Source organism: Trachymyrmex cornetzi, unplaced genomic scaffold (assembly GCF_001594075.2).
Source record: "Trachymyrmex cornetzi isolate Tcor2-1 unplaced genomic scaffold, Tcor1.1 scaffold299, whole genome shotgun sequence".
In the NCBI taxonomy this organism is placed as follows: Eukaryota; Metazoa; Arthropoda; class Insecta; order Hymenoptera; family Formicidae; genus Trachymyrmex; species Trachymyrmex cornetzi.
Genome location: NW_017297680.1, coordinates 2,483,596 through 2,510,848, shown reverse-complemented (window position 1 = coordinate 2,510,848; position 27,253 = coordinate 2,483,596). Strand labels below are relative to the sequence as shown.

Genomic DNA, 27,253 nt, shown 5'->3' with positions numbered 1-27,253 from the left:
GAGACAAAAATATGAAAAACATGTTTATGGAAAACATCATGTATATCGACATTACGTATAATGCGATGCAGACAATAGGTTAATAATAAATATACAAGGATATTCCCAAGAAAAATATTTTTCCGCGTTGAAAAGTCCACCGCGAACTGGCGACAATTTGTTTCCCGGATGTTATGGGAATGAATCCCGGACGTTATGGGAATAAATTAAAAATTCAATCTCGCTTCGAGATATTATAGCGCAAAGTCGTCGGTGGAACAGAGGAGATGAGATCTGAGAGAACAGAAGGAGCGAAAGGAGAGACTTGCGTGGTTCGCATAGCGGAACCACGGACAAAGGGACGTACAACGAGTGGCCCTCTCGACTGAAGATGTTTACGAGCCTGTTACGCATAAAGTGGGTGGCAAACGCGTTAACTAGTATGCAAACTCCGAGTAAACACAATTCCCTTATCCGCGCCAAGTAGATTCTATCCATGTCACGACACACGCTTGTCACAAGCTCGCCGCGTTTTGGATTACATTCTTGCAGCGAAACAGCTCGTGATGAGTATATATTTTATAATAAAATTACACAACCAGCTCTTACGTGTGTCGGTTTTATCGTGTTATCGTGGGTACGTGCTCACCGTATATGAAGCACACAAGGTGATATAAATAAATAAATATCTTATTGTTCAAATATACGTATACATTTTTGTCTCTTTACCTAATAATCATAAAAATATATTTAATGTAATTATTATTATTGAAAAGATAAAGCTTCCTCTTATAATATCAATAAATAAAATTTCGATTTTCCTTACTCTATTAAAGGGATGCTGAAGTTACCGACGGACCGCGCATTTCGTATTTTTTCATTCACTTTGTGTTTTTCTTATATAGAATAAAAAATTCTTTTCTAAAATAAAAGAAAAAACGCAAATAGCCGTGGGAAACCAAACCTGTATAAAAAATTATAAAAATTATAACTTACAGTTTCCTATTACTACGTAGGTAGTTTATTTCTTCACACACATATATATTATATAAATGAATTCAAATATATAAATAATAAAAAGTACTTTCCCACATTTGAATAATGTATAAGAACATAATGAGACCTTCAAATCATGATTTTGAAGCTTGCAAGAGAAATAAATCAAAAAGTACGAACATGTACATAATCAAGTATTTATGTGATGTATATATATATATATATATATAGGATATAGCAGAGCAAGAAATGTACGTAATAATTTAATTAGAAATAAGAATCTGTTTTATAGACATCGATCCAGTTCGGCCGCGTGCGCGCGCGTCGCTCTAGCGTTTCCTTAAATTATTATCTTTATTCATTTGTATTAATTTTTTTCTTCATTCTAATTGGAAAAGTAATAACTACAATGTGCCAGATGTTACGATTCAACTATAAATTAATCTACAATCTAAACATAATTTGTAAACTACGTTTACAGATTAATATAAAGTCAAATCATATCTTTTTCTAAGTTATGCTTATTAAAATACCATTACAATGGCACATTATAATTATTATATATCAATTATAAATTATAATTGTTACATATATATAAAAGTTTTGCAATTTTTCTAAGTTTATATATTTGTATGTAAACAGATGTTATGCATTCCCCATTATTTTTCGCAAGATTATAATCGGTTCTCATTCATCAACGTTTGTTGTATCATTTTTCTAAACCTGCGTAAACGCATATAAGACAGGTAACATGCCAAGTTAGCTGAAACGCTACCGGTATAAACGCAGCTTTACTAACATAGGACCAGCGCTGCAACAACGGGTAGAAAGCCGCGTGTAGAGAGGCTGCCAGCACTTCCGGCTTAATTTTGAGGTACCTACGAAGCAAGGTGCTTGTGAATATCGCTTTGTGTCTTCATTCCCTCACGATTAGATTTGTAAGTTCATGACCCCGCGGCAGTGCTAGTCAGTTTAGGTAAGGGACAAGGCGAGAACTGCGAGGCAACGCAGGGAAAGCACACGATCTTGGCACGATAGCCTATTTCGGGTAAGGTAATGGGCGATCATGACGGCGTACGCGCGCGCTTGCGTAGGTCGCTTGTACGCTGTATATAATATACCAAGCTGATAGTACAGAGTAAGGTTGCCGCCACCGCCGCCACCACCGCCGGATACACCCTCGGACAACGAGGTGAGACAACCGTTGTACGGCGACGCAATGGATAGGCTAGACAGACGTATGCAAATCTCGACCAAACATTAGCAGTGACAATGTGTAACGTGCGCTGTATGTATATCTATGCGCCTGGGCCAGTTCTATAGTTTCCTATATGCGAGAATCTCTATCACGATGAGGCTGTTTCTGTAACTATGCGTGGGCGACGACGTGTTTAGGGAACCAGACGTATAGCCTTCATCGCCCGAGCATAGAGGCGTGTAAAGCTCCACGGGAACGGGTAAGCTTCGTTATCTCTAATAGTTCAGGATTTCGTTGTGGAGCAACGAGCAAGAGTTAGTCACGATAAAATTGTGCGTAAATAAATTTTCAAGCAAAAAAAAACGGTTAAGATGGAAAGAGGGGGGGGAGGGAGGGGGAAGAAATTAAGGAGGAGAGAGCGCATCAAAGCGTACTTAAAACAAAAACCAGATATAAACCGAATCGAATAATGATGAAATTTTATATTTAATGATTGCGCCTGATATCCCTGTAAATGGCCAAGGCAAATTAAAGTAGGTACTCACTTTCATTAATTCATCTGTGAAAAATAAACGTGCTCGACCGTACGTAATTATTTGGAAGTTGATCGAAATATTGCGAGCTATTAATCTGGCGCAAAAATCCGACGCTCTTTCGTGTCGCAATAAAAGGACATAAAAATATTGATAAACGTTTTCAGACAATCTGACCTAAAAATTCGTTTATTGCATATAAATCTGCGATGTCGTTATATTTACCAGGGTCTTTTTGAAGTATGAATTTTAAGATATTTCAAATGAGAAGAGCATGAATTTGCAATTTATAAAGATTTGATTTGTCAGTATATCAGTGTTTCAAATATTGGACATAATTCGTAATGTATAAAGAGGATTATAAAGGAGATACATTGATGTATTTAATTAGTTTCCAATGACAATTTGATAGTATTAATAAAATATTGCGGTACTATTGTACAAAAGTGTTTCATCCAGAGTAGTCCTTCACTCGAGACTGACTGACAATGAATCGTGCATGTAAAAGATTGTATTGGTTAAAAAAAAAAAGAAAATAAAAGATAAAGCTCTTGGTGCCCCACACATTGATTCCATATCCCGTTTGGATTTGATAATCCCAGGATTCTAGCAATTCTACTGTCAAAAAGAAACTACTGTCGACACAAATAAGTCCCCCCTAAAAAGTTAGCGTTTCGTGCAGTTACTTCTCATTGATTTTACGTCCAGTGGGTCATGATATTCCCGCTCACACGTTCGCACGATTCGAGGTTGACGGGTCAGTGCAGACGCGTTTAACTATTTTCGATGAGATTGTGGATTTAGCTTTCCGTTCTGCATTCCATGAATATCAAACCGTCTCGGTGTTGACGCGTGCGTGTACGTTTGCCTTGGAATCAGACAGACCGTACATACGCGATAAAGGCAATGATATTCCTTGTCCCAGGTGGTTGACCGACTGTGCCCCAAGAAAATTAACAGAGGTCTAAGGTCCTGCACGCTGAGATCTAAAGTTATACGGCTGTGTCATGCGGCGCGCAATATTGTCACGACGTCACGAGCGCGTTCTAATTAATGTGCCTTTACAATGTTAATTTAGGTCGTAAATAATTTCGCGCGATAGCGACAGCGTACGCGATTATCAACGAATAAACGTGATAAAAACGATTTTTGACTTGGCGATTTGACGAAGCGATTTGATCTTGCCTTACACGTCACAAGTGCGACGAGAGCTCGTGCTGTTAAACGGCGCTTTTACGCACCTCTACTCCTTCACCTCTATACGTGCGCGCATACAATAGAATAGGGGACGTGTTAATCGTACGAAAGCACGCGGCTAAACCAATCGCTATACATGCTCTCCCCAAATTACAGGCGGACAACGCTGCGCCGGGGAATTAAGCGACACCTAAGGGCATATGTGCTCCGGGAGATGTCACGATACCGCGACAATACTTGCCCAGTTCCCCATCGGAACCTCAAAGTGACTTATCGCCGTAGGCCGCCGTGTACCGTCGCTTCTGTACGTAATTTGCCATTCGCGAACTGCGCGCGACGCGACTTTTAAGAGGGAAACGGAAATGGACAAGTGCCCCGCAATGCACTATTTTAATTCCTTTTAAAGCTGGCCAAAACGTCATTTTTTAATTATTAAATTATGATAATTATTTAAAATAATTTTATTGCATTACACTGAAAAATTATAGAACCAACAATTTTCTAAGTCAAGTTCTCTGTAAAATTATCAGTTTTCAAGCATATTTTTTAAAGATATGAAATGGTATGTAATATTTGTTTCCATTTTATATTTTCGGATACAATTTATGTAAGAGTAACCAATTTTAGCTAAAATAAGTATTCATATTTAACATTTAGACAATATTTATTTCTTCTAGTTCAATAAATCATACCTATAAAAAATCCGATGATGCCTGATTGAGATCTCATTTTGAATATAAATGTCTAAAATGGTCAATTCCTTACAGAAAAAACACATCCTTATTCCTTTTACTGATATTGTAAAATATTTGATAGAAACATCTAAAAGCTTGTCTACATAGACAATCGTGAAGTTTTAAGTCATAAGAAACTGACCATTCACAATCAAATATAAGGAGAATACTCGATATTAGGATATTGATCAATTTCTTACGATTTGAGATCCTACAACTGTCTACAACTCCTATGTAGACGAGCCTTAACATGTTCATCACGATAAATTATGTAATATATTATCTGTATATGTAGATGTTACTACTCTATTAAATTTCAAAACCAATTTTACGTTAAATGTTTTTAATAGTGATGATAGCGAATAATTTACAAAGTAAATTCAAAATGTTATCATGACATTATACGTTATATATCTTTTTATTATTTTAAATTATAAAAACCATTTTAAACAAAATTTATTTAAGAATTGGAAAGAGTAAGGGCACTAGGAGTCGGGCGCAGAAGACGTCGCGCAAATAATACACTTATAAAGAGTGAAACTTCTTTATTCACTAAACGCGCTTACATGTTTCGACTCATTTTTGAGCCTTCCTCAGAGCAAACACACATTAACATATATAAAGTAAAAATTATCCTATCATGGTGAGCTCCCCTACATCGAGAATTTAAATGTCAGAATTTATTTAACAAGTGACATAAATAATGTATAAATAATTTTGACCAAGTTTAGAGGTTTTTGGAATCATTGTGCAATGACAACTGTGACTTAACGTACAAGTATACAAAAATTAGGGAAAATATCGAAAAAAAGAAGCTCTCAAAGCTCTCTATATATCTTCTTCAATATATGCGCGCGTATTGTGCATCTAATATGAAATATAAATTTTTTATGTTGCTTTGTATTGTAACTTTTACAAGCAAAGCCTACCTTTTCTCATCTAACGAATAACATCGTCTTATACTGGGGAAAGTTAAAACGCGTCGCGTTATGTTTAGGTATTCTCGACAACAGATTGTCGTAAGTTACTACGAGCAAATAAGGCCTGTTTATGCTTGGGTTTCCGTCCGTGTGAAGGAAACTCAAGCAAATCTTCTGTTTAATCTTAAGCGTACACTTGCGCCCTTGAATTTTCAACGATACGAATAACGAGAAACAGCGGCGCAAATAGGCGGCGACCGCTAGATTGTTTAAAGAGGACATTACAAAAAGATGACAAGGTAGTTGCGAGACGGAGGACTGAGATAAATTATCTCAGGGAAAAAATGTACTGCGAAATACGAGAGAGCTGTTAGAATCGTAACGAGCGTAACGTAGATATAAAAAGAGACGCTAGCAGACTAAAAGGGAATAAGTCAAACAGATATGTTAAGGAAAGAAGATGACATAAAAATAAAGTGCTTAAAAGAACTGGGAGAAATGGAAGCAGACACGGTTAAATGTAACTGGGATAAGGAGAAGAGAAAAAGAAACAATGCGATAAGAGAAAAAGGCGATTCTCTCGGAGAATCCTGGCGAGATCGAGGGACGGAACGGAGGAGAGGGAACAGAGATGAGGGCGAGAGAGCACGAAGGGAGCAAACATTAATGCCACCTTGCAGACCGCAGATGTTGCACCAATTACAAACCTCATCCTTCCTTCGCAGCCCGTCCTTTCCTTCCTCCCGACCTCCGCAAATAGAGAAGGAGAGAGACAAGGAGACATATGCCGTATTCAAACTTACCACGTCCCGCCGCATTCACCATCTTCCTCTCTTCGCCCCTCAGCCCCCATCTTTTCACTCTCACCTTTCCGCCGTCTCTCAACCCGCCCCCGGGGCGATGACATTGGTTATACGGGAGGAGACACACGGTAGACACAGTAGAGACGGCGAAGCTCAACGAGACACGAATTTTCGATTAAATTTAACACGGGGCGCAAAAGGACGTCAGGGCGCTGCACGTTGCTGTTTTAGGTGATAGAGCAAAGCGAAGGACAAAGAAAGAAATAGAGGGGTGGGGAGGGAAAGGCGTGGATGGGGACGGAGAACGCGGTCTACACAGCGGTGGCTGATATTATTCTTGGGTCTTCCTCGCTGGAGCATTATTAGTTCCGGCGTGTTAGCATACATGAAATATTGATGTTACACGGATCTCTTCTACCCAAGTCAACCCCAGTTCCCCCCTCTCTCTCTCTCTCTCTCTCTCTCTCTCTCTCTCTCTCTCTCTCTCTCTCTCTCTCTCTCTCTCTCTCTCTCGTTCGCTCGCTCGCTCGCTCTCTTTCTTTTTCGCTTCTGTCTATTCATCTATCCTTTCTACTCTTGCATATAACTACCACTCATGTGTGCCTGTTACGAACATCACTTCAGTTGCCTCTCTGTTACCTTTATGTTTATTCTACCATTCTTTTTATTCTTCACACTCGTTTCTCACCTAAATTTTTTTGACAGTCACTTCCGCGTTTTGATTTTCTAAGTAAACATCTGCAGTTTTCGAAAGTAACGTAATGTATTAAATTGAAATTTTTTCTTCTTCAAGCTTTTTTTGATAGATTTAATCTATATTTATTTCAATTTTTCTTTTAGGGGGAGATATGGATATCACTAATATTTATAATTATATATACGTGATGAATGTACGTTATTTTGACAATACATTGTGTGATTTAAAACAGCTGTGTTCATTTCGATCATTTTGTATAATTTAAAAGAAAGATTCCGTTCTCGAAAAATTCCAATTGTTATCCCGTTACAGACTCTCATTTCCGTGGTTCTCTTTCGCCCTCTGTAGAGAGCTTTAAAGCGAACTGCTTACCCTTCTTCAAACCACTCTTAAAGCCGCAATCGATTCCCGGGATTCCCTGGTGGGTCCCCTGGCTCTAGTTAACATCGAAGTTAATCGCGTTGGAGATTCAAAGTATGTTGCTGGAAAATCCAGTTATGGGATGGCATTTGACTATACGTGATGCTAGATTGAATATGTAAATCCGTTCTAGCTAGATTACGATTTTACTAACACGTAGACTACACAGGTTGGAACTTTTGAGTTTTTTCATGTATTTGCAAAGATGTTTGTTAATGCCAATAATAAATGATTTAGAAATATATCAGAATATTTCTGTGCGTTTAATACACATAATGCTACAATTAACAATCCTTCATAATTCGTAAGAAATATTTCATTTAATAGATTTCTCCTTTTATCATTTTTGACATTACGTCTGCATTTTTAAATTCTGTTCTCTGTCTCATTATTTCACCCTTTTTTCGAACGTGTAAGAAAAATCTAAATGATTGATGTGCTCTTTTCAAATAAAGATATATAAAAGATCCAAGAGAATACTTTTACCAAATATATCTCGAGTGCTTGTTACTCTTCGTATATTATACGCTCACGTGACAGCCGACGAGTGCACCACTTCGTTGAAATGCGAAGTTATGAAATCAATCCCATAATTCGCGAAATTGTGATGATGTACGTTGGAAATTACATAAAAAGAAGATATATATACCGCTCCGAGTACTCACCTGTCTTGATATTCTTCTCATTTTGAATTGTCAGCGAACTTGGATTTCCGTAAACAGAGTTATTCATCTCCGCCATGAATTCCCAATCTGCAAAAGTAAACGCGCGTTGGAAAATTAGATTCAAGCTAGTAAATATACGACATGAATAATATCCATTACGGTATAAATGGAAGCATCAAAACTTATGACATAATTTTAATAGCACGATCTGCAATAATTTATCAATTTTGTAATGTTTTATGTACTCGTATATAACCGTTGTGAGAGGAATCTGTCTCTAATATCTACCTTTTTTGGGGACCTCCGTGGTAGACGGGCTGGGACTGGTACTTGGTGGTGCAGACACTGTAACAAAACAAGTTTCCATCTTTAAAAATCGAGTATACGTTATAAATATTCAAAATATTCGTATCTCAATCGTACAAAAAGATTCAGTCTTTCTTCATTCGTCTTTTTTTTTCGTGAAAAAGAACATAATTATTTTCAATATTTCAAAGAGTCGTGCTTTCTCAAATCCTCTCCCTCGATTCCAATCTATGGTACGCTCGCGTATTTCTTTTTGTTTTCATTCCTATTGTTACCAGCTTGTCTCGCGACTGCTTACATATTTTTTACATTTTTTACCTTCTAAAGAAGGTACGAGAATATTCATTATTTCGAACCGTCGTTTATTTTTTGGAGTAATTCGAGAAATTACATAAAACAAATATGGAATTAAAATGAAAACAGACCATGTAGAATTACGTGTTATATCTATATGTATGTACATATTTACACGCAACCAGACAAAATATTTTTGTCCTTCCAGATTGGGTAAATTCTACACTGCGCGATATTATGGATCGCGCCACCTGTTACTAACTTCTCTCCCGGAACGTATTAGCCGCTGTAACGCCGGCCAAGCCGGCCAAACTCTACATCATATTTTACTCCGGTACTACCGACATCCGCGCCTTCCACCCTACACGCGCCTCTACGCGTAACTTATCCGGGTGTATATACCTGAATAATTATTCGTAATTTCATCATTTGTCTTTAGCGAATGCGTCGTCGACCGGATTTATTACCGGCTGCAACTGTCCGCGGCTGGACGTGTTTATTGCAGAAATTTCAACTAAAAATTTACAGGATATGGTATTAATTTAAATTAATTAGTATTGATAACTTTGTTATAATCGTTACGCTCATCGCTGGATATATGTATCGGTATCGCATTAGCAGTATTATAATTGTTTTATCTAATCCTACTGCTAAAAAATTTACTTTAATTATGCTATTGGCCCATTTTTATTCTTTTATGTACAAAGATATCTTTTTATAGACATTCAGGAAGAGTAGGAGAACCGCGAACACCTAGGGAAAAATTATATAACTCCGACGTTTATTTATAATTAATAAAGTTTTTATTTAAAAGATACCAGTTATTTAGCTTTAAATTACAATAATTAACATTCATTATTATATCACTATGAACTATAAAGTCTAAGAAAAAAAAAACAGAAAAACGTAAATCAACAAGACGTAAGTATAAGTTTTTTATATGTCATCTTAATTTTAAACAAAAAACGAAACTCTTTAGAATTATCCGCTACCACATGAGTTAATGATAAATCAATTTTTGTGTTTTTATTTAAACTTAGTAGTTTACATAAATAATATATAAATATTATAGTTTAAAGCCAATATCCTTTAAATAAAAACTTCTATAATTGATAAATAATCGTAAGTTTCATTCAATTATTTCCTTAAAACATGTATTGTTATTTAACAAGGTATACATTCTATGGTCACGTACAGTGCGGCACTATAAGTATACCGGACTACCACTGGATGCGAGAAATGAGAGGTTATTACTACTCTTATATACTGCAATAGAGTATCGTTCACGTTTACCCCGTGTACGTAACTCCCCTTGCTATAAGTATTTTTAATATTAACTCTCTATTTCTAATTAAATTTTTGCATGATATGAGAAGTAAAGTTCTGTTGAACATATTATCATACATTTCAATTCAGGTGTGTTTGAGAAAAAAGCAAAATACGGAATAAAAGGATTAAAAGGCAGATTTTGTGCGAGAAATATTCTCTTAGTATCAATACAAATGCTACATTAAATATCCGCGTTCATGGAATTAAATAAATTATTTATCCTGCAAAGTTCCGTATGATTATTCCTTTTAGTACTTTCTACGGCATAAGTTTGAAGAAGCATAATTTAGTATCTATTGATAGCCTCGATATGGAGGATGTGTCCACAGCGAAAGAGGTCATTGCTATTTGTCACAAGCACCTGAGCGATTACTAAGCGGCAAGGTTGAGAGAGGGTGCACGCGATGCACGTTGTGGAGGTGCGTTCTCCCCAAGGTAAATAGGATAGGATGACAAAGTATGCGCCTCAGCAGACGTGTTTACACACGCGAACGTAATGCAAATATGTAGCCCCTGTCGTCTTTTCCGTAAGATAATACCTAAATGACTTTCAACCCCCGGCCCCATTTTACTTGTTCGAGTGGCAATGTTTGCCGCAAAAATTACAGCAACGACATGTCGACGTGCAACTTTATCTCGCGACGTTTGTCACCGTACACGCGCGCGAGATGGGGTGCGAATGTAAATCAATAAAATTTATATCATCGAAAATTGGATGGCGAGACACTGAATTTGCGATTGTCATTGTCGTTCATAAGCTTCTCCGCATATAAAGATCAATATTTCAATATCTGTGCAAACAAATTATGATTGTTGCCATCAAAATTGTCATCGTTCGTTATTGTGGTTATTATGAGGCTACTATCCAGTTTTATAGATATAAATATGGCACGCACGGTGGACGAAATTCATTTATCATTTTTGCAAGTCACTGATGGAAGGCAAAGAGATTAAAGCTGAGAGCGCAATGAGGAAAAAGCGAGAAGGTAGAAGAAAGTAAGAGAGAAGAGAACGATAGAGAGGAAAGAGGGAAAAGAAGAAAAAAGGGCAAGAGGAAAAGAGAGAGAAAGTAAGGCAGCGACTTTTCACCTTTGATTTATCGCGCTAACTTTTATTTTCCTCAGGAGATATTAAAACCCGTTGTCCTGACCATTTAGCTTCACTGAGCTGATTGATGATTGGACCAGTTAACGTGCTGACCTCTGCCGACGAATCAGCTTTTTCATTATGCCCAATTAATATGCATTTGTAGCATACTACAGTCTAGAAATTTAATTGCCAACCTAATTAAAATTTAATTCAGAGTTAGATTGTTGCAACTTTGCAAGAAAGATTCATTGATCAATAATTACACTGAAAGAAAAAAGTTCCTGTTTCAAAAAAATATTAGTTGATTTAACTAAATGCAGTGGTCACGGGCTCTCAAGCAAATATTTGTTAATTTAAACAACTGTTTGTTAATTCAAACAAATAATATGTTGACATGACTCGTGTATGTTTAACTTAAATATATAAATAGTCGAACTATTTATATAATCGCTTTAAAATAATCGCTACAAACTAAATGCATTTAGTCAAGTTAACTTTTTTTTTCTCAGTACAATTATCAAAAATTAATGGGAAAATTTACCGTGAATAAAAAATGTTTCGATGCCGATATAAATATAAAGATACACTTTAATTTAGTATTTTGCCGCAGAAAAATCATAAATAAAATCCAGTAAAGATATAGAAAAGAAATATATCGTGCGATTTTTACTATTTGTAAAATTTATATGTCCTAAAAAAAGTTATCTATTCAAAAATGCATCGATTTAAAAGCAATTATCGTAGTCAGTGTGCCAGGAGAACTCATTAAAATCTTAAGATGTCTTAATTAGTTTAATAGTATCATCCCTTTTCATCGGTACATTACTAAACGATCTGTTTCTCCCTTTCCCGTTCGCTCATTTGCCTTCCATCTAATTTCTCCTTGCAACGTGCGATGAGTATACGCAAGACGTTCAGATGTCTAATGTAAATGTTATTCACTAAGCGAGTAATTTTGTTAGCGTATCTTAGCACTGAATTACATACAATTAGGAAACCAATATTAATAATCATAAGGAATCTATTTGTAGAATATTAAATATGTATATCAAGGTGTGCAAGTATAAAGAATCAAAGTCAATTCATAGGGGATAAGACACGTTAGAAAATTGGAAATGAAATAATAACGATAATTACTGGTTTTTAACGAAATATCGAAGTATTAGAAAAACGAGCTTTTAGAAATAAAGTTTGAATTAAAATTTGTAATACATCCCATATAATGTGCATCGATCTAAGACCGATATTTATAGTCGGTTCTTATTTTCAAATCGTCTTAAATAATATCTCAAGATGCTAATACGGCTCTGCGATTGGTTTATGACATCTTAAGACTGTACTTAAGACTGTACTTAAAACCGTCTTAAATATAAGACTCGACTATGAATATCGATTATAAAGATATCTTTAAACATGCGTGATATCTGGAATAACAATCTTAAAATACAAGTTACTTCAGAAGAAAAATTACTTGAAAATTTCTTTAGTTTATTTTAACATCATTTTTAAAGCAAAACATCAAGTGTAATCATCGTTTATCGTACTTTTCTGATTCTCCAACCTTATATTTGAAAATAGTTTAAATTATACTTTAATATTCATTTGAAATTAATTTTGATCCGCTCTCTCTTATTTGTTTTTCTCATGATTTCTTAAGAGTTTGTCAAAGGTGTTTCTTATATTTTTTATTATTAATTCATTGAAAACTATTTCAGTTTCTCGATACCTTCATGAGAAAAGATCCATTCCGAATTAGTCAAAGAGACGATAATAACTTTCGATAAACGGCCCGAACTTTTCGGACCTCGTAATTCGTACCGTATCGTACATTCTTTATCTCACGTATCGCAGCACGGTGTAATTAAATTACACACGGTCTGAATTGTAAATCGTTTACGGTATGCATTAGGCGTTAGGCGACCGGGCCGATGGCCACCAATTGTCAATGCTGCCATTATTGCGGTCGGACCGCGATCATTAACTAAATCGACGACAGATACGTAGGAAATAATTTGCCGTAGGCGTCATCGAATCTCAGTGTAGCACGACAAGCAGGAAATTGCCAGGCTTCGTCGGGTTACGATCGCGTAACCTAATTCCATGAAACAATGGTGGTAGCGGACGCGCTGACCCGCTTTTGTCAGCAGCTGCCGCTACACGTCTGTAATTACTCGCGACGAAATCTCTCACTAACATATCGATCGAAGATGTTCGGCCATTTGATTCAATTAGCGATTGGAGAAGTAGATATACAGGTCGTATTAGCAGACCTTCGACCAATACATCTTCGATCCCCATCGACCCCTGCCCCTTCGTAAACACGAAGTCAAAGCCCTCTTTGATAATTACCGACCTATGGCTCGTCACATTAACGCGCCTTGTGACGCATCGATCCATTAACGCGCCAACCGAGTGAGTCTCAGGGCGGATGTTGTGACGATCCGCGTTGATATCCCATGGGATTATCAATGTTGCTGGTTGGAAGAGTATCTTGGCTTCCTATCGACATGTTGCCGCATGTTCCACACGTGACAAAACAATGTAAAAGATATTGTGTATGTCAGTTTTCTTTTGACAGAGATCTGCAAATGAATCCGAGCGGTCTCTCCGTGAGATCTTTTCATGATAGGGGTTCCTGCGTTTTATCGGGTCTCAAGTTAATAGGATCCCGTAACGATCAGAAAGGGTTACGGTGGCTGTATAACGTAGTTATAATTCTATCAGAACTGCCTTTGTTCGGGATCGTATTTCCAAACGGTGATCTCGATAAAGTAGCCAATGGTGTCCGCCGGAAGGCATTTCCTTGCGGAGCGGTCGAGCGGGAGGGCGTGGATGCGCGCGGTTAAGGGTGGCTAAAACAGCTCGTAGATGCCGGGGTGACGAGGAGAGCGAGAATAGCGGGAGAGAAATGGAGAAAGACAGACAGTGAAGGAGTACGAGAGAAAGACAGACCGAGGAAGGAAGGGTATGGGAGGTGGGGAATTAGTATGCGGCGGCTGTCACGGCGCCATACCTCGACTGCGGCGCCTTCCTGCACCTTTTGCCCAACCCTGGACCATTCGGGCTAGACCGTTAATTTTCCATCCCGTGACTCCAATCAATCTTACCGCCGTCAGCGAGTCTCCCTTATGGCGATACCTCGTGGCCCTTTCTCTCTCCTTTGGCTTTCGATACGTTACTCCTCTGCCACCTCGGATTCCAGCCGCTGTCATTTCCGGCTTCCTGATTCTCATGTGCGACTACTAAATACATGCCGTTGTATTTACGGACCTGATGCACATGGATGATGCAAGGACAGGAAGTGCTTTCCACCCCCGCCCTAAATATTGGCAAGTAATTGAATTATATTGTAAAAATCATTTTGACGACGAAAAGTTAAACGTTCATTGACCATACGTTATTCTTAAAAAAGTTCGCTGAAAATTTTCAAAGTCTGATATTTAGTATAAGTATTTTAATAAGTTATATGTGTAAATATAAATTTTGGCTTCATGCCTCTGACTGAAATTCTACGCCAATGCTCATGCACGTGGGAGCCGAATGTCCGTTCGAATTGCGGCAATCAGTAAAGAGCTTGATTTGATATAATTAACGTCCAAGAAACTAGTTTTCCAATAATTTTTCCGCAATCCATGGCGCGTGTGTTCGAAGTAAAACAGAAAAGAAAACGCCTGAAGTTTCATTCGTTAGAGGTTATTTACATTACAAATCAATTATATCGGTTTATTGCACACTGCCATGTGAGTTTCGTGTGTTGTTATTATTATAATTATTGCTGATCTGTTACCTCGTAATTATCTTTAAATTGATATAGTCTCAAAAAATACATTAATCTTCGTAAATAATGAAATATTCCTTGTAAAGATCTAACAATAAGTTCCATTAAATACAGATTTAAAACGAATTCCTAAAGTTCTTACAAGATTTGTTCTTGTTAGGTTTGTTTTAAACGTAGAATTTTTAAGCACCGAGGTGCATCACCACTTTTAATGTGTACATTCTATCGTACAACTATCTGTATTATTCTTTTTTAATTCAGCTTTAATTCATTTTAATTGAAATTCAAGTAATTTGACGGAATTACTTCAGTTAAGCAACCGTTCCCCTTCATAATAATTGCGAGAGTTCTACCCGCGCGCGTATCGAGGATTATTATTGTCTGAGTTTCCTATCCATATTATCTGCTTTCGACACCAGCCTCAGGGCTGATCCTGTCGTGAACGAAGATTCGCGCAACACGTAGCGTAATCGGCAAGAGCGTAAACGGAACGCTGACTTTAATGAAGTACGTCGGTGAGATGGCTGATTTAACTACTAGATTGCTATTCATCTCGACCAGACCTAAGCAGTCAGAGTTTCTTTGCTTACGCTGTTCAGATTCAATAATGTTTTGTCAGGCTTTATATATCGCGAACTATACGAATTGCGTAACATTCTTAATATCATTCTAAAGATGCGAATTAACAATAATCTTACTACAATAATGTGTTAAACGTAAAAATAGACGGCCAGGAATTCATCAGTCGACGTGTCGTTACAATCTTGAAGTTTTCGAAAGACAAGCTCGCTGTACTTGCGGAATACTCCTCTCGAGGTGGGTTTATGGAGAAGTTATATATTTTACGGCGGGATGAAATCGCGTTGACGTCTGAGACTCAGCAGCGACAAACCGCAAGGACGGATTTCGGATTCCGGCGAATCCACCGAACGAGAACTAACATTGGCTTTCCCTCGAAGGCATCGTCTCCGCGGATTTTATGGAAATATTTTCTCCTCCTTCTCGAGGATTTTCTTTTTAACGCGCGTTCCATCTCTCTCTCTCTCTCTCTCTCTCTCTCTCTCTCTCTTTCTCTCTCTCTCTGCTTCTCTCCTAGTCTCCCGCGTTTTCCTAGATCTCCCCCTTTAATCGCATTACCCGTACGTAGATATATATATTTCCATTCGTCGAACTGTTCGACGCCGATTGAGGCAGCTCTTTTACCATCTTCGTGGCGTTTCATCTTCCACTTGCTTACTTTCGCCGTTGCCAATGTTACTGGTAATTGGAAGCTTGTACCATTAAATGAGCGTGAAGGCAATTTCGTTGCAATACAATTGATATAATCGAATCGTTTATGCATTAATTGTATATTTTACATATCTCATTAACCAAAGTGTACGCTGTGGAACACTTTATTACACAAAATCGGAATCTTATTAATCTTAGTGAAAAACAACAAACATGTTTTTAATCGTTGACTAAATTTTTAGATTAATATTATAATTATCTCATTAACGCTTGTCTTCATTAAATTTTTTAATTGACAATCAAGAAGAAGATCGAATATTACATTACTATGTGTTATTACAAGGAGTGCTCGAATATTAGCTTGAAATTAGTGTAGAAACTTTCGACGAACGATTTACTCTCCCGTCTCACAAATCGAGTATTATTGTTTGTTTCTGCAGTCTTGGCACCGAGAATCTTCTCCTAGCCGAATTAGCACTCGCGCAAACGCAAAAGGGGACGTAAACCCCATCGGCAGAGAGTGAGACGAAGTTACAGCGCATTAGTTTGTTTAAAAGACAGACGCCGGAGGGAGGGCACAGTCGCCCAGCAGACCGACGTTACTGGCCGTTTGAGGAACGACTTTCGGAATCGACTTTCCTGCCGGAGCGAAGAGAAGTTTGGCAATTTCCTTGGACTAATCTGCTGGTCGGTCAGCATTGAGATGCTGCGGGGGTTACTACTATCGCAGGGAGTCCCGACGAAGGAGGGGAAAACGAAGAGGCGTAGTGGCACGACCGGGGTTGATCCATCGACCACGAACGCCGGGCGGTCCTATGAATTATACAAGCGACTCTCTATCGCTCTTTCATCTGGCGTCTCTTTCTCTGAGATATCCCCCGTGATGCCGACGAGAGGCACGACGAGAACGACGAAGTGGAAGCTGAAAAAGAGATGAAAGGGGGGGAGGGGAAAAGAGAGACACAGACGCGTGCCAGAGTATCTGATTGTGAGCTTACACGCCGCAACTGTCTTGACGTGACAACGAGTGACCATCCAATAAAGGGTGACAATTAAAGCTTGACATGGGCGGCGACACTTTTTCTTTCATTATCCCCGGAGCGCGTTCGTTGGCGGCGCGCACGACTGATAAAAGTCGCAGACAGAATCCCTAGATTGATGAGTTTTGGCCGTTTGGAACGGCTTTTATAAGTATTAGCTTTACGTGGAACTGGTTGCAATAGAACCTAAGTTGTCATTTTCTCATCGTTAATTTGTTTTTCCTATGTCCTGTTTGATTTACCCAGTGATAATATTGCGAAAATGTACATTTAATAAAATCTTGATTATTTACGAATATCATTCTATAATGCCGAATTAACACGTAACTTAAAACCATGAAACCAGTAAATTAGTACTTTTTTGATTATTAAAATTATAAAATTATAAAGTTTACATGATACAGAATATTACAATAGATTGGTTTCTTTTCATCTATGAATCAAATATGATACCACTGCCTAGGCTTATTTCGAAAATGACACAACCCAAAAATTGTGATTTTCAAGTAGATAATTACCATGATTGAATTAAGCAAATATTACGCTATCAATCAGAAGTGAATTGACTTAATTTCATTAAAAAATTGTTAAAATTGTCACAATTCAAAAAGTAGGTTTTTAAGAATTGTAAAACAAAAATGACAAAAATGACATTTAATCGTGTATATTTTCTTTTTGCCAACATTATTTGATTAATCAATAGTTTTTCGTCAGATTAAACATTTTTTAAAAATATTTTTTTAAAAACATTTTTTTTTAAATATTTTTTGTGGTTGTGTCAAAACGCTTTGAAGGGAGCTTATGTCTATTAGAGCATGAATTCTTTTATATTTAATAAAATGTGAAATATATTACGCCTCCAATTTTTAGATACGATACATATAAGTATTAATTTTTTTTTTTTTTAGCATTCTAAAATTATAGAAATTAATCGTGCTGTATCGTATAATTGTAGTAAATTAATCGTAGCAATATTTTGATCGCAAAAGGTGTGTGTGTGTGTGTGTGTGTGTGTGTGTGTGAGTGCATGTGTCAATCTTTCTTCTCGAAAAAATTTTAATCGAAGATATATAAATATGCATTAAACTTTTTATATTGCAGAAGCTAGAATAATGAACGTACAAACAATGTGCAGTCCAGATATCAGGAACAATGATAGCTTAACAAAAAGAAAAATATACATCAAACACAACTAAATACGTATTGATACATTCAAGGCAATTGTTGTTTCCCAAAGATATTCCTCGCCGATTTTTCCGCTGACCTATTTTCGCGGCGGGTTTGCACGACGGTAAATTTAGAACGGTCTCTCATAAAAAGTACTTGTCGCCCGCTTCCACGCTTATACATACGCAAATACGTGCACGCATATTGTCCGCGTGTACGGCGAGAGAACGAGACATTTAACGAATTTACCTTTCAGGAAGTAACGAAGCAGTGTCCGCTACTCCGCAATTAATTCAACCGTACGACCATTAAAAATACGCCACGTGAAATTTGCACAGTAAAGAGACAAAAATGTGTTGGGAAACGGCAACTCTTTCCGTCAAGCTGGCATCGAGGCGTGAAGTTAATTACCTCTTCACTGGCGCTCTAAGATCTTCTCACTTCCAAAAATACGTCACAAAGTTGCTATGAATATTCATGATCACTCCGGGAATGTGGAAAATCGTTCGAGACGCACTAATAGATTTTGATTTAGTTTTACGAGCAAAAGCTCATCCCTGCTATTGTGAGTGACAATTTATATCTATGGAGCTCGAAAGCTACGTCGTAAGCGCGTGACTATCTTTTTTTTTATTTTGCAATCAAAGTGAAGTACATGTAACGAATTTGGGTAACAAGGTCGCTGTTCATAATTATTTCACACATATATGGAGAAATGCACCCATTAAAAATAGACTCTCAATTTTCAGAGCACACAGCTAGAGAGAATGCGCCGTACCTACCGCAACAACGGTGGCACATTATTCCGATTATGCAACATTAGTGCGATATGATAACGTGAAATTATTTTTCTGTCCTAATCTCTTGCGTAAATGAAGTCATTTAGATTACACGATGTATATCACACCGTTACACGCGCGAAACATTTCTTTTGTAATCATTATCTCCGCATTTCGAAATACAGATTATTTTTAATGCGTATCTCATGTTTTAAAGTTCAATTTATAGAGATAATATCTCGAAAAATTTTTACTTCACAAACTCTGAAACTATGAAATAATGGATTATGTTTCACTAAACGTTCTTTTTAAATTTACTAAATGTTTTTCTGGTAAGAAAGAAAAGAAATGCATGCACGTATCAACATATCAGTGTTGATGGAAAGAATATCGACAAAGTTACGGTACTGCAGCGTTACTGGAGCGGCGCAGTTTCGTACCATAGGTATAGTAAACGGGGGTGTAAGATTGCTCGTCCATTGCATCATAAATAATTTATTGAACCGGGGGTTACTAAGAATCGCGACTCAACGAGGAGGACAAAAGTTTCGAAGCGACCCCGAGGCTTTCCACGTTAAAGTTTCGGCCGTGCGGTACGAACTCATGCCCCGAAGGTAGACAGCGGGTCTCCATACAACCCGGTACAAAATTTTTACGCCTCCGTGCGTTGACGAAGTTATAGAAAGGTGTGCCATCGGTGGGACGTCCCGTTTTGTGTCTGCCGAGTTCGCAAAAGTCTGATCAATTCATAATTAAAGCGGCCGAGGTAATAGAGAACTTCGTGATATCGCGCCGTCCAAAAGTGCCCACGGAGCAAACAGTTATGTTCGCTCGCCTCTCGAGATGAAGAATTCAACGGCGAGTTCTTCGACGTGAAATCTCACGTGATTTCTATTGTAAATTATACTGCAAGACCCATTTTACAGAGAGAAAAATTGTAGTTTTAAATCTATATAGGTCACGATATATTTACAAGATTTTGCGTTACTATTATCTTTTATTATAAATGATAAATCAATGCACAAAACAATATCCTTATTATATAAAATAAATATCAGTATAAGTTTAATATTATAAGTAAAATGCTACACATCGCATCTCCACAAGAAGAATGGCACGACGTTACAATTTTTCGAATTTTTTATTATTAATATATATTGTGTTTTAAATACATCAGCTTTGAAAAGGAATATGGTTGATTTCAAATACTTTTCAAGAAAAATAATAAAAATAATAAATCAAAATAGGAGTAATTTTTAGACGATAGCAACATATAAATATTAATATCTGCATTACTTATTCTAGAGAACTCGAAACAAGCAATTTGATTAGCTCTAAGTTAAATTATGTTTAATATTACTATAATAAATAATTAATTTTAAAATATGCAATTTTTTTTCTTTTTTCTTTCTCGAACAATTTGGATTTTTATTGTGTCACTTTTTTACGAGAGTGCAAGCAAGCAGCATTATAATTGTTAAAAAATTGTTTTATTAAAAAATTTTAAATTTTGTTTTTATTTTAGCTTTTTTCATAGACTTGTTATAAAAATGTATACATGAATAACAATAGTTCAAATACTATGTCTTACTGAAAGTCTCCAAAAGCACTTAATTGCAATAATGCCGTAGCAATTGCATGATTGACAATAATAAAACAGTTACGTTCTCATGAGATGTAATTCATGATATATTCATGATATTCCAAAATTGTTCAAGAAATAGGAATATCAATGTAGCTGAAAATCTAGAAATGAATATTTCTTCGGAGGACACCCCTCGGATAAGTTAAGAATATAACTTCTCGTGGAGATACTATCTGCGTGAATATCAGCGAGAAAATGCTTGCCGGCAACGTTTCAAAATCTAAACGAGATTTTCGGTGAAATTCGTCCCTCCGTACAACTCCAACGGCAAAATTGCTAAGTGCCGCTGCGTTAGCAGCGTCCGGAATGCATGTGCAGAAAGAGTTTCACAACAAATTTATCAAAGTCACGCTGGGCCACGACTTCGTTTGCATCTTACGCTGAAGAATTCGTTAGTGAAATTCTCAAATCCAAATGAAAAGCTCGTAGAACTTTGCGAGCCACGATACCACGCGACCGCGAAAGTTTTCAAAGTCCGACAACTCAGTATGGATTTGCAGAAGGAATTTGAGTACAACGAGAAGTTTTCCGTTTGCAAGAATTTCATCAAGAGCTTGTTAAGTGTTAAGGGATTTTTACTGTCGCGAGTCGCATTATAATTGTCTTCCGAAAATGTTTTATGATATCAAGATTTGTTATATGTAAAAATGCGATTTTAGGAATATCATATATATATATATATATATATATATATATATATACATTGATTAATTAATTTAATTGACTTTTGATAGAAACAATCAAATAATTATGATAAAGTGATGAATAAAATATAATGTTGCAACATATTTTAAGCTCATATAAAGAGAAAAGTAACTTATTTAATATATTACTTATTTAATATATTACTTCCTAATTTCAAAAGTAAAATAAAAATATATAATTTTTGAGTTATTACCATGAATGAATTAAGTAAACATCATCACATCAATTATCAAAAGTAAACTAATTTAACTTCATAAAAATAGTTATAATTTTTAGTCAATAAATAATTTTTTAAGAATTGTGAAATAACAAAAACGAATTCTTTTGAAAAAATGGATACGCTTCTGATTAAAAATATATATTTTTTGTCAAAATAATTTGATTGATTAATAATTTTTTGTTAAGTTGAGAAATAATTTTCTCTTTTCTGAAAAACTTACACTCTAAATTTCTTACAATGAAATCTCAAAAAGAATGCCAATTTTCACTCTTTTTAGAGTGAATTTTCACTTCAAAGAAGTGAAATCTCATGAAAATTGTCATTCTTTTTCAAGAAGTGAAACATTTTCACTTTTTTTCAAGAGTGATTGCATTTTCATTCTCTTGGAATGAGATTTTACTGCAAGAAATTTAGAGTGTAATTTTTAAGTTGAATCACTTTTAAAGTAAGACAACGATCTCATATGAAATAACAAAAAGTGATAACTATCAACTGACTGAAAAAAATGTTGCAATGTTATCTATTTAAGTATTACGTTATTTACACTAATTTAGTGTTACACCTTTTTCTTGACAGATGCCATGTTAAGGGATAATGTTCCATGCATAAGCAAGCATGTCCGAATTAAGGGGAGTGAAAAATGACATTATGGACGCCGACAAAGCAGCCGCGTAACGGCCGTTTATTAAATCCGCGTCTTAGCAGCGACACAGAGCGGTTGAACTGGTGGATGCGGCAGGGGTGGACGTTGCATTATGTATACGACGCTCGGGTTAAGGAAATCACAAGGGGAGAGTATGCGGTAGAGGGAGACGAAGGAGGAGTCGAATGAATACGATATTGTTACTATCCAAGCGAACGCCGTAAGTTTTGCTCCTCGTTCTACCCATCATTTTGCGTGCTAAGCCCACGCTTCAACGCCGCTACAAATAGCAGTTTGACTCGACTGCGAAATAAATTAGCCAGGAAATTTGAGCTTTTTCAAGTGGGGCAGAAAAGAGAAGAACGGATCTCTGTCGCGAAGGAAAAAAGGGATCTCAAGGGGGGTAAAGACGAGGTAAGACACAAGCACAAAATGCGCTCGGATATCAAGAAACAGGGGTACTTTGCCCCTTAGGCGGTTCTTAATAATAAATTCATATCTTGGTCCCTTGTCTGTTTCCCCTATTCTTTACTGCCGCTGTAGACGAGTTTCGCAACCGAGGAATCGTCTTCGCTTCGCGGGACGACTTACCCCACGAAGTAAGGTATTCTCCTTCTCCCTCCTTTTCTCTTGCTTCCACTCGTTTCCTTCAGTCAGTCTACAAATCTCTTTTTTTATGCCGCTTAATAAAACTCGTCTGACATATCTCTAACTGCCGCTACTTAATTTCGAGCCGACTCGACCTTCTTCAAGGAACGCGAAGGGCTCCGTTACTTCCGCCGGTTGTTACTGACTGTACCGAAGTAGGTTTGTTTGCTTCTCTCCTCTGGACCGTCGTGCATCTCCACCAAGCCTTCGCGGGACCTTTTCGAAGTTATTTCTCCGCTTCCTCTTTGGAGAAGCTCCGAGAAATTCGAATTCCTTTCTGCTCTGACTTTTTCCTCGTATTCTCATCCTCCTGCTCGTAGACGGAACAATGGGATGGTCACAGTCGATTCTAAATCGACAATTTTAAATGGACGGAAAAAGGGCGTACCTCTCCTTATTTGTTATTTGTCTCTCGGCATAAGATAAGAATGTTGATCTTCGTTAAAAGAGTAATTTATAAAATTTCAAGATTAATTTATTAAATACTTTAAGATTTCTCATTATCGAGGATATTTTATTATATTTCTTTCACTTCAAATTCATCACATATTGCTATATACATCGATATAAAGTTAATAAATGCATTATAAAAATCGTTTATGCAAGCAATCGTAAATGCAAGGTGATATTTCTAACTTTAAACGTTGCAATTACGTGTCTTAAGCAGAATATATAACGATATACAACACATTTGATTACGAGACATGACTCTTAGTACGCGGTTAATCCCGCATCCCTTTCGGGGATACCAATAATTCAACATTAGCGCCACGCCAATAGTCCAACAAGTCATCCGATCGGAATATAGGATTCCGTCGTGAAAATGCTTTTCTCAATAATTTACCATCGTGATGTATCGTAGTTAATTTTGTTGCAGTAAATAAAAAAAAAGAATGATTTTTTTTTCATTTAAAACAAGGAAAATTTATCTGCAAAGCTAAAAAAAGCTTTCGAAAAATTTTAATTTTGTCTGTGCTACAACATGGGTAGTATGCACGGCACGCGCGAATTTTGCGACTATCCACTTTTGCACAGCTATGCTTAAAAGTAATATCAATTACAATTTTAATAGAAGCAAAGTATTTTGGTTAAAACAACAATATTTTTAGGTGTGTAATTAATTAAGAAATATCTAGAAAGCCGCCATACAATGCAAGTTCTATTTCTAAAAATATCAATTTCTCGCGTAACTATTCTTATGTATAAATAATTTAAATATCCCTGAAAGTTCTAGTTTATTAAATATTTACTTGCAGAAATTCGTACTGAGACTAACGGCAAGAAAGAAATAATATATCAAACAATCGTTTTCGCCCTTTATTTTCCATCTAGAAAGGTTTACATTTCACCACCTTCTCTCTTATCCGTAGTCTTTTATGCTAAATGTTCGCTTCATTTGAATATTGCTAATGCGAAAAACCGATCCATACTAATGGAGTGATCCCGCATTCGTTTTCGTAAGCGCCATCGATTCTATTTGCTCGATTCTACATGTCCCGATTCATACTCTTTTTCACGAGATACATGCGTACGATCGTCTCCATATTTCATCCATATCTCCAATTTTATTATAGCTGTAAGCCGCAGATGAAATCCTTGATTGTATGCATTTTATTCCCTCGCACACGGCGAAGGTAACGTATAACGCACGCGAGAACTAACGAATCGAAAAGAAAAAAAAATGAGGAAAAAGTACACGCGTCATATTAAAAATGTGGAAATATTGAGATCCAGTCAAGAGTAAACTCTAAACGGTAGTACATAGAACTGTTTTTTGTATTTACACGGCCGCGTTAAACTGTAGCCAACTAATGTTGCGATTTAATTCAAGGAAAGTGCCACTGCGAATCGCGATCTGTTGGCAAATATTAGGTAGAGGTAATTAACGTCGGTATATTTGTCTAGGAGGAAGATCGCGTGACGTCGTGGAGTTTAACCGTGTCAAACCGTATACTGAACGCGCGTTGCCCGAAGAAACCACGGTATCCGTCAACGGGTGTGCTGTAGAAATTACGTAGTTCGTTGAGAACCGACCGTCTTCGTCGACTTCGTAAACAACCGGGGAATGACAGCACGACATAAACGCGCCAAACAGCTCGCGACGAACCGTCATTACCTTGGTAAACGGTACTGAAGGGATGGCTCGGGGCGCATGCAGGCAAAACGAGACACTTACTGTACAGACGAATCGTCCCGTCGGTTTCTCCACGTGGGTTCTTGGCGATACACTTGTAGCTACCGTAGTCTTCTCTCTGAAAGTAAACCGGCGCGAGCAAATTACTCTCTAAAATGCATAGAAATTTTAATGGAGTAAATATAATAAAATATTTCTTATTAATTATCAACTTAAATTTTAAAACGAAATTTTATCATTCTGTATAATCGTAACTTTGTTGAATTTATTTTGTTATAATTAATATAAAATAGAATCATACGAAGTATTTTTTTAACCCCTAACCGAGAAGAATTAACAATCTGCTGTCAAATTGTTCTTGTTTCGTTCTCATTGCTTTTGTAATCGTAACTCATTGCTCTTTCTCTCTTTTCTGATAGACGTTAGAGCAGCAGTTTCTGCTGATGCCTTATTTTGTGTGTTTTTACATTTATTTTCTTATCTATTACTGTAGTCATCATTATTAACTTTGTAATTCTTTATCGATGCGCGGTAAATAAATAAATAAATAAATATGATAACTATGTAATTGGACAGTACAGAGATCTCTATTAGTCTTCTAAATTTGGAATTGTGCTACATGCACAAAATATTTAAAAAAGAAAACAAAAAAGAATTATTACAAAAAGTGATGATTCCTGGATTTTTTATTTGGCTATATTAATAAATGAAAATTAGTCACGTCTTCTAAAATGTTAATATCATTATTATTGAATAATGATAAATTATTGTGATATCTATTTAACCGTACATAATGCCGTATATGTATAACGCCGTATATTATGCATTTTTATTTTGTACGCAAATTCTCTAAACGAGTGTTTTATTACGCTCATCGTCTGTCGCGCTCATCGCCAGTGTGGAACGATCGTGATTTACGATATGGTACTATTATCCAATCGTGAATTTTAACGCGGTGTACATAATTAAGCCATGTCTTTTTTTTTACAGCAATTATGTTGCATTTTAACGTGCAATTCTAATTCATTAAACATGCAGAAAAAATAGCGCTTAAGTTTCGTATAACGTAGTGAAAGAGATGAAGATATTTTTATACCATTAATGATTTATATCATTAATGATAAAACCTCATTCAAGTAAAAAAAATCTGTCTTTTGTCTTTTTTCGTAAATCGTTTCTATGCGGCTGAAAATACGAGGAATTTTTTAAGAATTTTTGAATGAGCTTCATTTGAGAACCAAACGGAATTGTTGATCATCGATAAGATGCATGCTTCCACTCACCTGTATATCGTTTATCGTGAGCATCATATGCGTCTTGTAAGATGGCTTATCGGGTAACGACACAGTCTTGTATTTACTGCTCTCGTGAATCATTAGGCCGTCCTCCCTCGCCCAGTAATTCAAAGAAGTCGGATGAGCCTCGGTATAACATTCCAGAATAACGGAGTAACCCAGGGGCGCGCCGACCAATTGGTGCGGTATCCAGAGCATAGGGGGGACTGCAACAGCAGAAGTGATTGATTGGCTCATAAATGTTCCAATTACTAACAATACACGATGGGCCTACGCGATCGATATCCCTTCCACGCGTCTATAAATCTCGCTCACCGGCTTGGTGGCGAGCGCGTTGCAAAGGGATGACTCGAGACGATTGCGAATTTTTTTGAGAATTCAGTTTTTGGCATTCTAAAATCGAACGAATTTATTTCTTAGGATATATAGATCCCAAATCACACTCTGCTGTATTATCACTCTCGAATCGAAGTCAGTATAAAAAGAATTTTCCAATTATATTTCAACGGCATTATTACTTAAATATTGGTATTAATGATTGTATGATAGAAAAGGCCAATAAACAAAACAAAACACATTGTGGCACGTGGCCTTAACTATCAGTCTGCTAACGATCTGTTCGATTATACGATAAAAAGGTGCCAGGACATAGATAGGCAAATATTTGTGTTAAAATGTTCGATCTTTTTTGCGATTTTCCATTATCTCTTCGATCATTATAGAAGCGAAATGGAAATATTACACAAACAATTATATACATAATATACATGATATAAATGCTTACGCACCAATATTGCCTTCTGGCAATA

The 27,253-nt window shown here is 36.6% G+C and overlaps 1 protein-coding gene across 1 annotated transcript in view; it reads right to left on the bottom strand.

Annotated features, from left to right (window-relative positions):
- Positions 1–27,253, bottom strand: part of LOC108762426 (protein CEPU-1) — a 183,393-nt gene that overhangs the window by 3,879 nt on the left and 152,261 nt on the right. Inside the window, exons 6-9 of the mRNA XM_018509421.1 lie at positions 26,433–26,650; positions 25,192–25,267; positions 8,431–8,487; positions 8,143–8,229 (exon numbers count right to left, since the gene is read on the bottom strand). Of these exons, the coding sequence (XP_018364923.1) occupies positions 8,143–8,229; positions 8,431–8,487; positions 25,192–25,267; positions 26,433–26,650 (438 nt within the window). The remainder of the gene's footprint in view (positions 1–8,142; positions 8,230–8,430; positions 8,488–25,191; positions 25,268–26,432; positions 26,651–27,253) is intronic.